The sequence below is a fragment of the Xenopus laevis genome, chromosome 2S (genome assembly GCF_017654675.1).
Source record: "Xenopus laevis strain J_2021 chromosome 2S, Xenopus_laevis_v10.1, whole genome shotgun sequence".
In the NCBI taxonomy this organism is placed as follows: Eukaryota; Metazoa; Chordata; class Amphibia; order Anura; family Pipidae; genus Xenopus; species Xenopus laevis.
Window position 1 is genome coordinate 29577672 of NC_054374.1, and position 12536 is coordinate 29590207.

A 12536-nucleotide genomic window follows, 5' to 3' on the forward strand; every position below is an offset into this window, starting at 1 on the left:
GCCGTTTCTGTATCCATTGCCGCCTGAGGCGGCTCCAGTAATGCCGCCCCCCCAGCCCGATTCACGCTAGTGCGGAGAGCGCAATTGCGCTCTCTCGCCCTAGTAAAGCCGAATTTCCGGTTCAAAAACCGGAAATTCGGCTCTTAAAGGCACCAGGAGCGGCTTTTTGCCGCCCCTGGAAACCTAGCTGGCGATGCCGCCTGAGGCGAGCGCCTCAGCTCGCCTCATTGGCGGATCGCCCCTGCCTGCAAGGAGGGCCAGGCAGTGGCGGAACTACCAGGGGAGCAGGGGGTGCAATTGGGCGAGGGCCCACACCCCCTCAGGGCGCCCCGGCAGCTCGCACACTGCATAAGCCAATTTCGGGGGGAAAAAATCTGGTACGGAGGGGGGCAGGGGCCCGGCTGCAAGTCCAGCACCAGGCCCCCCCCTTCAGTTGCATTACTGGGGCCAGGGTGGCCTCATGCCCAGGGGAGGGTGGAGCTGTAGTAAGTAATACTTTTAAAGAGGGTTTGATAAGGAAAAAGTTGGTCTCTCTGGAAGAAAAGCTGAGTTCAGCCCAGGAAAGTAAAGATGCCACATTTAAAATCTATGAAAGTGCATACCTCCCAACATTTTGGAAATAAAAAGTGGCCACACCCCCTAATTACCATTTTAATTTTACAAAACTTGGCAGATTATAAAAGTTTGAACATATTTCTGTGTTTTTTTCCAATTATTACAGTTTTGCTAATGAAGGTGAATTGCCCTTTAAGCTGTGAGTCTAACTTTTCCCAAGAGACCTGTTATCTTATATTGTTACAATTACTTATTTGCTTACCTTAAAATTGTTACAAAAGTATCTTATCTGCAGCTGTGGCTGTTCTGGGCTCTCTGCCAAAAGCCAATTAAGTTAGAAACATTGGGGCAAATTTACTAAAGGGCGAAGTGGCTAACGCTGGCAAAAATTCGCGTGACGTCATTTCGCCACTTCGCCGATTTAACGGTCGCTGTCGTAATTTCGGGAATGCAGAAAAGCATAAGTGAAGCTTATCCAGTGCCAGATTAACCAGTTGGATGTTGAACTACTCTCTCTAAAGAAAGAAATGGGAGAACACAGGGTCGAACTGGACAATTGGGGACCCACCGGGTTACAAACCTCTGGGGCCTCTGCAGCATGCATGGCGTGCATGAGCAGACACCGGCGCGTATACGCACATGCACGGATGCCGCCGCGCCACCCACAATATTTTTTTCATTTGGGCCAGCTGATTGGGGAGCAGGATTAGGCTGGCCCACGAGGGCTGGGGCCCACCGGTGTTTTCCCGGTGTCCCGTCGGCCCAGTGCGACAAGGGAGAACAAAGTGCTGCTACTGAAAGAAGCACTGCGTATCTTGACTGCGCTATATAAATAAATGATGATGATGGTGATGATGATATGGGAAGTGCAATGTGAGGAGATCAAACTGAGCCAGTTAAAGAAACACAATCCATTAAAGGTGAAGTACCCAATCCAGTCTCCCAAGGAAAAGTGAGCTAAAAAGCTGAGCAGTAAAATATCTGATAAACTGTGTCACATTCCCTCCACCCTGGCTTCTGTCAGCAAACCTGTGCGTATGTCTGGTGTGAGTCATGAGAAATTCAAAGCTTTAAATATTAATAAAGATTCTGCTGAGTTCTGATGAATGTATCCCAGAATCCTCAGCTGGCCACAGTAAATCAAGCATGTCTTCTGCTCAATTTAAACTGCTGAACTTGAGATCTAGAAGCATCACTTGTGTTATGGAAAGTTTAATTAAAAGCAAGAAAAGTGCCAAAATGCCTGAGAGAGAACATTGCAGCCTTGTAACTAATCCAGAGTCATTTGTCTCTGCTGTGCCTGACATACCTCCCAACTGTCCCGTTTTTAGAGGGACAGCTCAACCTGCAGTCCCTCATTTGTACTGCAAAGTCCAGTTTTTCTCTGCACTGAACAGACAGAAAAAGAAACAAAGTTTCTAATGTACTTGGCTTTTGGCAGAGAGCCCAGAACAGCCACAACAGAAGATAAGATACATTTCTAACAATTCAAATTTATCTAGATAAGAAATCTAGATAAGCAAATAAGTAATTGTAACAATATAAGATAACAGGTCCCTTGGGAAAAGTTAGACTCACAGTTTAAAGGGCAATTCACCTTCATTAGCAAAACTGTAACAACTGAAAAAAAACACAGAAATATGTTCAAACTTTTATAACCTGCAAAATTTAGTAAAATGAACATGGTAATTAGGGGGCGTGTTCAAGAAAAATTCGCCACGCTTCACGCAGCAACTTTTTTGTCCCTCTTTTTATTTCCAAAATGTTGGGAGGTATGAAAAAACTGGTGGGGGGAGTAGTGAGTGTACTACAAAACATGGAACTGGCAGCCTGCATGCTGGAATGGATGGAGTTGATTGATATTCATCCTGGTAGGTGTCTCCTATTAGATCTGACCAAGAATGTTACCACCTATTGTATTATTAATGTGAATGGGCCTCAAAACATCTCTGATAGGAAGGATTTATTTTCTATGATCACACCATATTGTTACATCTAAGGTTTTAGTTATAGGAGGAGAGTTTACCATTTCAGGGTGTAAGAGGAGATTTTAATTGTGTTGTCAGCAATATGGACAGGACCAGGAATCATGTCTTATTGACAATATGATGAAAAGTTTCTTAAAAAATTGATATGTCAAGCTGGGTTAATTGTTAGCTTTTCTTATTTCCATCCAAAAAAGTGTGGGTCCACCTATCATAAAGCTAAATGGGCGAGCTGTATAGACAGATTCTATATAAATAAGCAGTCTGTGCTGAGTGGATTCAAACTTATTCCTATGGAGGTTTCAGACCATGATATGATTTGTCAAGTCAATATCTCTAGATGATCCCAAGTTGTATGGTAGGGGGATATGGAAGTTACACTCATGAACTTTGTATGACGAAAAGTGAAGCAGGAATTTCAAAACTTCTATGATGATCATAGGACCACTCAGTGCCTCTATATTAATATCACAGACTGGTGGGAAAATGTAAAAACTGATATTAAACTAGAGCATAGAGAATCAGTAATGCAAAGTTTATGCAATATATGGCCTTGTGATTAAAGCTTAGCAGGCTATATTCCAGGATTAATAATGGGGAAATTTATTGATGCTAGTTGCATTTCTTGTATTAAAAATTAAATGAAAACCCTGCAGTATGAGAGCATGGATTCTCTGAAGGCCTGAGAATAAATTTGACAGTTGGGGTTTTTTAGGTTCTGACCCATTTGAAGCCTCTAACCAAAGGGTAAGTAAGAAAGTGATTTCTGGTTTAATTGATAGTGATGGCATTCTTAGGACCAAGCATGATGAAATTAAAAACATAATTGCTTTATATCATTAAGAACTGTTTCATGGAAAGGTGAAAGGGAATTGAACATGAGAAAATAGAGCAGTATTTGGGGGACTTGTCTAACCCTGTGCTAGATCAGGAGAGTGCACAAGAAATGTCATTGCCTATAACTAGGGTTGCCACCCAGCCGTTATTTTAGCAGCCTAGCCGGTAAAACACCTGCCAGGGACGGTATTACAAATTTACCGTCAATGGGGTTGTTCACCTTTCAGTTTACTTTTAGTATAATGTAGAGAGTGATATTCTGGGACAATTTGCAATTGGTTTTAATTTTTTATAATTTAAGGTTTTTGAATACAGCAATTTTTCAATTTGAATTATAAACAATCTGGTAGCTAGGGTCCAAATTACTCTAGCAACCATGCATTGATATGATATGTGTGTAGCCTTATGGAACATTTGCTTTTAGATGGGGTCAGCGACGCCCATCTTAAAGCTGGAAAGAGTCAGAAGAAAAAGGCAAATAATTATAAAACTATAAAAATAAAATAATGAAAACCAATGGAAAAGTTGCTTAGAATTGACCAATCTATTACATACTAAAAGTTTACTTAAAGGTGAACCACCTCTTTAACAAAAGCCCTTGGCCCTCTGGTGGAAACGTACCTTTTCTTTGTCTTCTGACCATCGCGCGCCCCCACCACTGGCCGGTAATTTTTTTTTGAAAAGGTGGCAACCCTACCTATATCAGAGGATGAGGTGACACTAAGTATTAATTCTCTACTTGATAATAAAAGTCTTGGTACTGATGGACTTACCAATGAATTTTACATGGTTTTCTCTGTACTTTTGGTGCCTGAGCTTGTGGCCATACATAATGAAGTGTTAAGGGCTGGTAAACTTTCAGACTCCCAATATGTGTCAGTGTTGGTTCTTCTAGCTAAGAAAGGGAATCTGAATGAGTTAAAGAATTGGCGCCGAATATCCTTACTGATTATGGATTATAAAATTCTGGCCAAAATTCTGTCTTCCAAATTGAGTAAAGTGACTGATATGCTAATAAGTAATCTCCAATCATGTGCTGTTAAATATCGTAGCATTCATGATACTTTACTCCTTGTCAGGGATAGATAGATAGAAGAGGCCAGTAATAACAGAGATGATCTTTATGTTGTTGGCTTAGATCAAAGTAAAGCATTTGATAGAGTTCAACCTGTCTTTCTGTATCATACTTTGAGGAAGTATGGCATACCTGATGCATTTATCAATTGGTTAAAGGTCCGATAAAAAGATGTAGTGAGTATTCCTTTAATTAATGGAAGTTTAGGTACATCCTTTCCTCTGGAAGCTGGAGTGCACCAGGGCTGTCCCATAAGCCTATTACTATATGTTTATAGCATTGATCCCTTATTAAGAAGAATTCAGTATCATAGAGGTAGAGTCCTGCGTGGAACCAATTTCTAAGACCTGGACCCGAACCCGCAGCCTGCGACCTGAACCGCAACCCACATATTTACCCACTTTGATCCATTACCCGACTCGGACCCGCAAATGCCTTATCCGCAACCCGACCCACAACTCGCCAACCACCATCAAACAGGAAGTGATGTTGCTGCAAACCGGAAGTGACATAATCAAAAGTGGGCGGGACAGAAACAAGTTTTGTAAAACTTAAAAAGGAGTAAAATAGAGACAATAGTACATAACATAAGAAATTTAGATGAGACCCGCAACCCGACCCGCGATCTGCAGACCCGCATTTACACCCGCACCTGAAAAGCTTCCCCTCATTCCACAGGGTGCCGCTTTTTTTGCAGGTAACCAGCGGATAACCGCGGGTACCTGACCCACTGCAGGACTCTACATAGAGGGATTCAAGGGAAGGAGATACAGTATGTTTAAAGGAGACAAATAGGATAAATGAAAAAATCCGAATTTTGTAGGCAATTTTAAGTAATATATGGTGTTGCTTTTACATGGTGCTAAAAATATCTTTAAAAATAGCTCCTTTATTGGAGCTCCCTATAGATGTTCTCTGGGCCCTGTCAGTTTCAAATGAGGGGTGGGCGTGTCCTAACGGTACCTGCCAGAAGGACAGTAGGAGGGGGACAGCCAATCACAGCCCTGCAGTCACACAAGCACATACAGGGAATGTTGTATTTCGCGTTTCAAGCCGGCGAATAAATTTGCGAATGTCCCGCGAAAATTCACCTGTGAAATTTCGCTGGCGTCACAATTTTTTGGACGCGCGTCCAAAAAGTCGCTCATGTCAAAATCAGCATGCATCAACACTATTCGGATGCCCAATGACTTTAACACCAGCGTCAGCTTGGACGCGGCCATCAATTTCCGATTTTCACGATTGTTCGTGAAAATGTCATTATACAAAACTCTTTTATGTAAATATTACAATGCTGAGCTGGTATTAAAGGACTGCCCTTCCTCAATGGTACCCAGTGCTAACGGGAATATAAACAGCCCCAGAGTCCCGGCTAAGATGAGGGATGTTGTTTGGTTGTGTTTCCATGGGAAGATGTATGTTAGGACATATATAACATGTAAAGACGTAAACAAAAGGAACTGCCCCAGAGATGAGTGTCCAGGTGAGTAAGGGTCTGCCCACACGAGCAGATTTGGGGGGATTTGTTGCCTGGCGACTAATCACCTCTTCTTTGGGGCGACAATCTCCCTGAACTGCCTTCCCCCTGCCTTCCGCCTGCTAAAAAGTGTTATAGTTATTTATCATCTGTGGAATGCAAGGAGTTTAAAATCTGCAAAACAAATACTTTTGTCGGTTACGGTTAAGAGCTTGATATTTAATGATCTAGAAGATGTTTATATGAAAGAATCGGATACAGATTACTGGAAAATATAGACTTGTCTTTTCTGTTTTAAGATTCATTTGATGTAATTTTTTTAATTGTCTTTGTAAATTTGTTGCAAGAATTTTTAATAAAACAAAAATGTCTTCCTATTGCTCCACATAGCCCTCCATATGACTCCTCCTACTGCTTCATATAACCAGGGTTGGACTGGCCCAGTGGGCCCCAGCCCTTACGGGCTGCCGTAGGGCCAGACCCCCTCTCCTGATCTACTGGCCCCCAAAAAAAAATTTGTTGCGCAGCGCTGTTCACGCATGTGCGCGGCTCCTTTTGCACATAAACAGCATCGCAGTAGGGAGTCCAGAGGGGGCCCTTGACAAGAATCCTGGTGAGCCCCAGGCCCCCCGGTCCGACCCTGCATATAACCCTCCCTATAATGCCTATGTGAGTGTGTTCCTGCTGGGGGGGGGGCCTGAAGCCTAGAGGAAGGGTGGAGCTGAGAGTGAGCTGTGCTGGGAAATGTTTCTAGTCCAGGCCTGAAACAGTTGGAAGGCCCTGGCCCAAACAAAGCTTGTTGTCTTCAAAGAAGGTTTTATAAGGAAAGGGCTATTTTTGTACGAAAAATTGAATGCAGCAGTGCAGGGCAGTATTAAAGGAACAGTAACACAGTAATAAAATGTTTAAAGTAATGACAATATAATGTAGCGTTGCCCTGCACTGGTACAACTGGTGTGTTTGCTTCAGAAATTTTATCGTATAGTTTATATAAACAAGTTGATGTGTAGCCATGGGGGCAGCCATTCAAACACACACACTCTGTAGAATCCCATTGTATACTACAGAGTTTGTCTGTTATCTACTAGACAGTGTATCCTGTGTATCCTGTGCTGATTGACAGCAAAACATGTCAGGCCAGAATGTCATTTCCGGATGCAGCTGGAGCAGGAATGTGAGTGAGGGGATTGCTTGCTACAGAATCATCCTGAGTGGGACGTCTCACTGCCCAGAGTCTAACACTGAAGCGATCAGTTTGCAGCACAATTGTAAGCGTATTACTTTCGTGCTTTGGAACAAATAAATGGTTTTACGCTATGAATGATACGCCAGGGAATTTGCCAGCAAGCAAGACTAAGCTTTGAACGGCATTGGAATATGAGTGTGAATGAGTAGGCACTCCTGCCGTACAAATTGGTGAAAAAGCAGGTTGTGGAGACTGTAACTAATCCTTATACACCAATGCTCATGGTCTGTGTGTGTAAAGGGCAACTAAACTCAAAACTGGTGACACACCACTTCTTAGTGGCACAAATGGGGATTGAGATTAAATGTAATTACTACACTTTATATCATTTCCCATTTTATATTATTGTTCTCCTGTGTGAGACTTAGGGCGCTGATCATTATTGGATAAACTGCTAAGAGATCGCACCCTTGGGTGAGCAAGAATTCCCTGCAGGACATGTCTTCACAAATGCCCTTTTGGTGCCCCTCAAGGTTCTGTTGCAGATTGACAGGGAGAACCTGAACTGTGAACTGCAAAGGCCCACCCGCCCTGTAATATGTGACTCTAATAAGGCAAAAATGTTCCGTGCAGCGGGGTCACTTTTATTCAGTAACAGCCAGGGGCCCACCAGAAAACCTTAAGCTGAGGGACCATTTTCCAAACTATTATTCCTCCTCTCCTCACTCAACCTCTTTATTCTGCTAATCTCTTTTCTCTACACACGATACACTATTCTTTCATTATTAAGACTCTTTGTTTCCATAAAGAAATAAGGAATGACAATGAAATTGACCAAATGTTTAGAAGCAAGAGGCCCACTGGCATCCATGAAGTTTTCCTGGTATCCCCGTGCGCCACTGCGCCACTACTTTTATTCAACATGTTACTGTCTCTTTAATTCTGTCACTGTGGTCAGGGGACAGGTTTCTGTTATAACACGACCCTGACAGGGGACTTTCCTTGGTGCTTGTCCTTGGTCAGGCGCCAGATATCTGGAGTTACAGGATGTCACTGTATTCAGTTCTATAGAGAATATCTAGCCATATACCCACGGGCCTGTGTTTAGCCATGAGTGGGATCTGCCATGCAGCTTTGCTCTGCAGAGCGAAGAAGAAATACTCATAGAAGCAGCTTATGAAACTGTGCCCTCCAGTGCCTGTTATTCTGGACATGGCAGCATGCTTGGCTCATGTGACACATGGGGGGTCCTTGTTCTGCAACATAAACACATGTGATCTTGTATTCCAATCCCAGTACAGTGTGAGTGTGACATGTGTACCTGTGAACCCCTAAATAAAACAGAGGCTGCCTGTGCATTTCCTTGAGGGAATAAAGGCTCCTGACTGTCAGTGCAAGTGGCACAGCTGTGGTGTGAGTGAAAGGGCTTTGATACAACCGTGACCTGCCCTAGGAAAACACACAGCACCTGTATGTGCCTGGCCACACTGTGAAAACACCTGACAAACACGTCTCCTGATCCACGTCGGGCACTTTCCTCTCAGCAGGAGACGCCTGGGTGCATGGAGACCTCTAGTGGTACCAGCACCAGCCTTGTACTGAATGGCTTTAGCTGGGCTTGCGCCCTGCTCCTCACAACCCAATAATGGTTCAGAGCCACTTACAGTTTACTCTAGTCCCTTATAGGAACCATGTTGAAAGGGTTTGTGGGGTCTCACCCTTGTGCAGCCCCAACTACCAACATACAGGCGACTGAGAAAAGGAGACAGGTATAAGTCACACTCCCCAGGCTACTGGTGGGGGCATAAACCTTCTATTAGGGCACCCTCCTGGCCAAGAAACATTCTTACCTCATTCTCAGTTATAGCAATACTTTATTATATATTAGTGCTCATTCCATTCACTTCCAGGGCCTTTGTAAACTGGAATGTGAGTTTCCCTAAGTGCGTGTGATTGACACTTGCACAGACCTAAGTATAGAGCAACATACTGTGTGTGACAGGTAAGTGATAGGTATGGCCCCAGGGCAGATGAGTGATAGGTATGGTCCCACACAGGTAAGTAAAAGGTATGGCCCCGGCACAGGTGAGTGATAGGTATGGCCCCAGCGAAGGTAAGTAAAAGGTATGGTCCCAGACTCCCAGCGCAGGTAAGTAAAAAGTATGGCCCCAGCACAGGTGAGTGATAGGTATGGTCCCAGCGTAAGTAAGTAAAAGGTATGGCCCCAGCACAGGTGAGTGATAGGTATGGCCCCAGCGCAAGTAAGTAAAAGGTATGGCCCCAGCACAGGTGAGTGATAGGTATGGTCCCAGCGCAAGTAAGTAAAAGGTATGGCCCCAGAACAGGTGAGTGATAGGTATGGTCCCAGCGCAAGTAAGTAAAAGGTATGGCCCCAGAACAGGTGAGTGATAGGTATGGTCCCAGCGCAAGTAAGTAAAAGGTATGGGCCCCAGCACAGGTGAGTGATAGGTATGACCTCAGAGCAGTGAATAGTGTAGGCATGTTGGTGAAAGGGGAAGTGAGCAAATGAGACGGACAAGCAAGGCCACGTGTGAGGGTTGGGGGGTATGAGTCCCATGGGAGAGAAATGAGCAGTTGGTGGGAGCCCCAGGATTTAGTTCATTCCTCAGATGAACTAACGATAGAGAAGTGACTCTGAATCACATGAATGGTGTCCAATGGAATTCAGAGTTGGAGCCATGTGTGATTCCCCTCACTGGCGGATCCTTCATGCACCAGCCACCCTGGGGTAACTCCTCACAGCAACACAGAGCCAGGGCAGGAACCTGATGTGGGGAAACATTCACAGGACAAGGAATAAACACTCACAATATGATTGCGTACATCAATTTCAGCGCAGGGCCTAGAGGGTAATTCCACTACCAGTGGTGAAAATACATGGTGCCCCCCACCATAAAAATCTTCAGAAGGACCCAGTACCCACAGCAACAACTGCCCACATTTTCAGGTAGGGGAGCAGCTGTGGATGGGGCATTATTGCTCACTGTATAGTTGTGCCAGAGGCCACAGCTCCCAATATATCTTTAATAATACACGTGCCACGCAGCCCCTGGGGTTTCACTCTGGGGAACAAGTGTAACTGATACATGTGCCCCCTAGAGGAATTGTACTAAAGTGATGCTCACAAGCCTGCAGGTGACTAATTACCTTCTCTGCACCTTCTGCTGGATGGTCCCCGTGCTCATTTGGAAGCCCCAGTAACACCTGGGCCAGAGGAACCACATTTGCTCCATGGGTCACAATCAGAGTCACGGCCCCTGTTTAAGATAAGAAAGTGGCATGGTGAGGGTGGGTGGCATGGTGGCATGGTGGGGGGGTGGGACAGGGGGGCAGATTTGCACCTTGCCAATAACCCATGGCAACCACTCACCATTTTGCTTTTTTACTGATAAAAGCCTGATTGTTGCTATGGGTTACTGCCTATGTGCAAATGTGCCCAGTGTTTAAACATTAGGCCCAATAAGTGGTAGGGAGTGACACACCATAATATGAGAGAATGGCAGTGTGGGAGGAGTCAGGGGGAGTGGGAGGGGCAACACCATGGTGAGACAGAACCTTTTTTTTTGCAGATACTTTGCAAGACACCTTCCGTGTGGTTCTGATGGGCTGGGCCAGTGGTTCTAGGAGAAGAAAAAGAGATGAAATGATTGTTAGAATTGTTGGAAATGCAATGAAGAGGATGTGTTGGCCCAGTCCAACCTCTCGCAATCTGCTCTCCGCCCTAGAAATAGACCAAAGGGATGAACACTGGGGATTGGGTGGGCAGGGGATCTGACATGGTGCACCCCTAAAAATGTGCAGCTCTAGGCCATTATGGCCTTCCCACCAATGTGGACGTGTCTGGGAAGCAGTCAGCCAATAGAGACAAGTCAATGAAGTGCAAGTCCCACTGAAAGTACAGGAAGATCTCAGTAGATTGTAAGATCTTTTGGGCAGAGCCCAAAGAGTCTTTTGTATTAGTTATTTGTTGCTTTGTTTGTAATACTGTATGTTCATACATATTGTACATTGCTTTATAAAAATGCATTAATAATTTTTATATGAGTGGAGAATTGCTGGGGATCATTTTATAGATGCCTCAAGGTTAAAAATCAAGCAACTGAGGGCCCCAATCCAAATAGAGACACAGACAGACAGATACCTACAGGCAGATACAGGGAATGTTCCTTCCCAAATCAATCTGATTTACACAAACATTTCCCATTAGACAGAAAGAAAGAAAAGATGAGAGGGGGCTCCCTCCCCCAGACAAGCCAGTTCAGCCCTAATGATCAGTAGAATGAAGCTCTGTCCTGGGTCCCCAGCAATTACTGGAGTGTCTGTAGTAAGTTGTGTCTCTTTCCATATAAAATATCTGCCCCCCCCCTTACCCCCTCGGCCCCGGGCTCACTTGTGACTTATCTCCACTTTGTACCCATTTGCTTCCAGCTCTTCCACAGACAGGAACTGGGGCGATTGGCTTTCTCCATGCTCAGACCAGTTGTTCAACCGCCAATCCACGCATATCTTGACTTGGTCAACCAAGCGCATCTCTGGGGCACAGCAAATAATCACAGTCACTAGGGGGTGCAGGAAGAACAGATCTACAGCATCTTCTGCTCTGGGGGCAAGCATGAACTGAATGCACATTACTAAGAAATTCAGCCAATCAAATGATGGAGACAGTTCCACTCACAGATAGGCAGTTTGGTAATTTGGTTCAAGAAAATGAATTTAGCTACATGCTAATGCAGGACCACACAATGATTGTGTCTGAAGAGCCCCAAAAACCCCTTCCAGTCAGAACCAGAACAAGGTATGTTGTGTTTCTAGATACATGTGTGTGAGTCTGTGCGTGTTTTCATGGCAGTGAGTGTGTGTATGACAGTGAGTGTGTCCATGGCAGTGAATATGTGTGCATGAATATGTGCTTGAGTGTGCCACTACTTTAGAGTGCCTCACATGCCACAAATAATTTAGTAGAGATCAAGATACCCAATTCCAAACCATAATGCCCTTCTACCCCATAGGTGGTAACCAGTACCTGTAAGGATGTGATGTGCCGTCTGAATGCAGCGTAGGGCGGGGGAGGAAAGAACAAGATCCAACCTCATGGGAAGGTCCACAAGGGCCTGGCCTGAAAGGGAATCAATATACAGTGTAGCCTCTTCTATAGAATACATAGGGTAACAGCTGTGCATGGAAGGGAGAGTAATATCAACAGTGGGACCAATAACATATCCCTTTAACTGTTCCCATTCTCAGAAGTCACCCTTTACATCCCCAAACCATAAATAACAAAACTATAATGCATAAACCCCCAACCCTAGCACAAAACTTCCAGCCATACCCACAACCTCAAACCCTAACCCTACCCATAAACCCCAAGCCTAAACCCTAACCCTACCCCAAACCTAAATC

The 12536-nt window shown here is 44.5% G+C and overlaps 1 protein-coding gene across 1 annotated transcript in view; it reads right to left on the bottom strand.

Annotated features, from left to right (window-relative positions):
- Positions 1 to 9775: 9775 nt before the first annotated feature.
- Positions 9776 to 12536, bottom strand: part of LOC108708878 (ubiquitin-associated and SH3 domain-containing protein A) — a 28760-nt gene continuing 25999 nt past the window's right edge. The window contains exons 10-14 of the mRNA XM_041583540.1: positions 12160 to 12252; positions 11527 to 11668; positions 10692 to 10756; positions 10284 to 10393; positions 9776 to 9901 (exon numbers count right to left, since the gene is read on the bottom strand). Coding sequence (XP_041439474.1) covers positions 9776 to 9901; positions 10284 to 10393; positions 10692 to 10756; positions 11527 to 11668; positions 12160 to 12252 — 536 coding nt within the window. The remainder of the gene's footprint in view (positions 9902 to 10283; positions 10394 to 10691; positions 10757 to 11526; positions 11669 to 12159; positions 12253 to 12536) is intronic.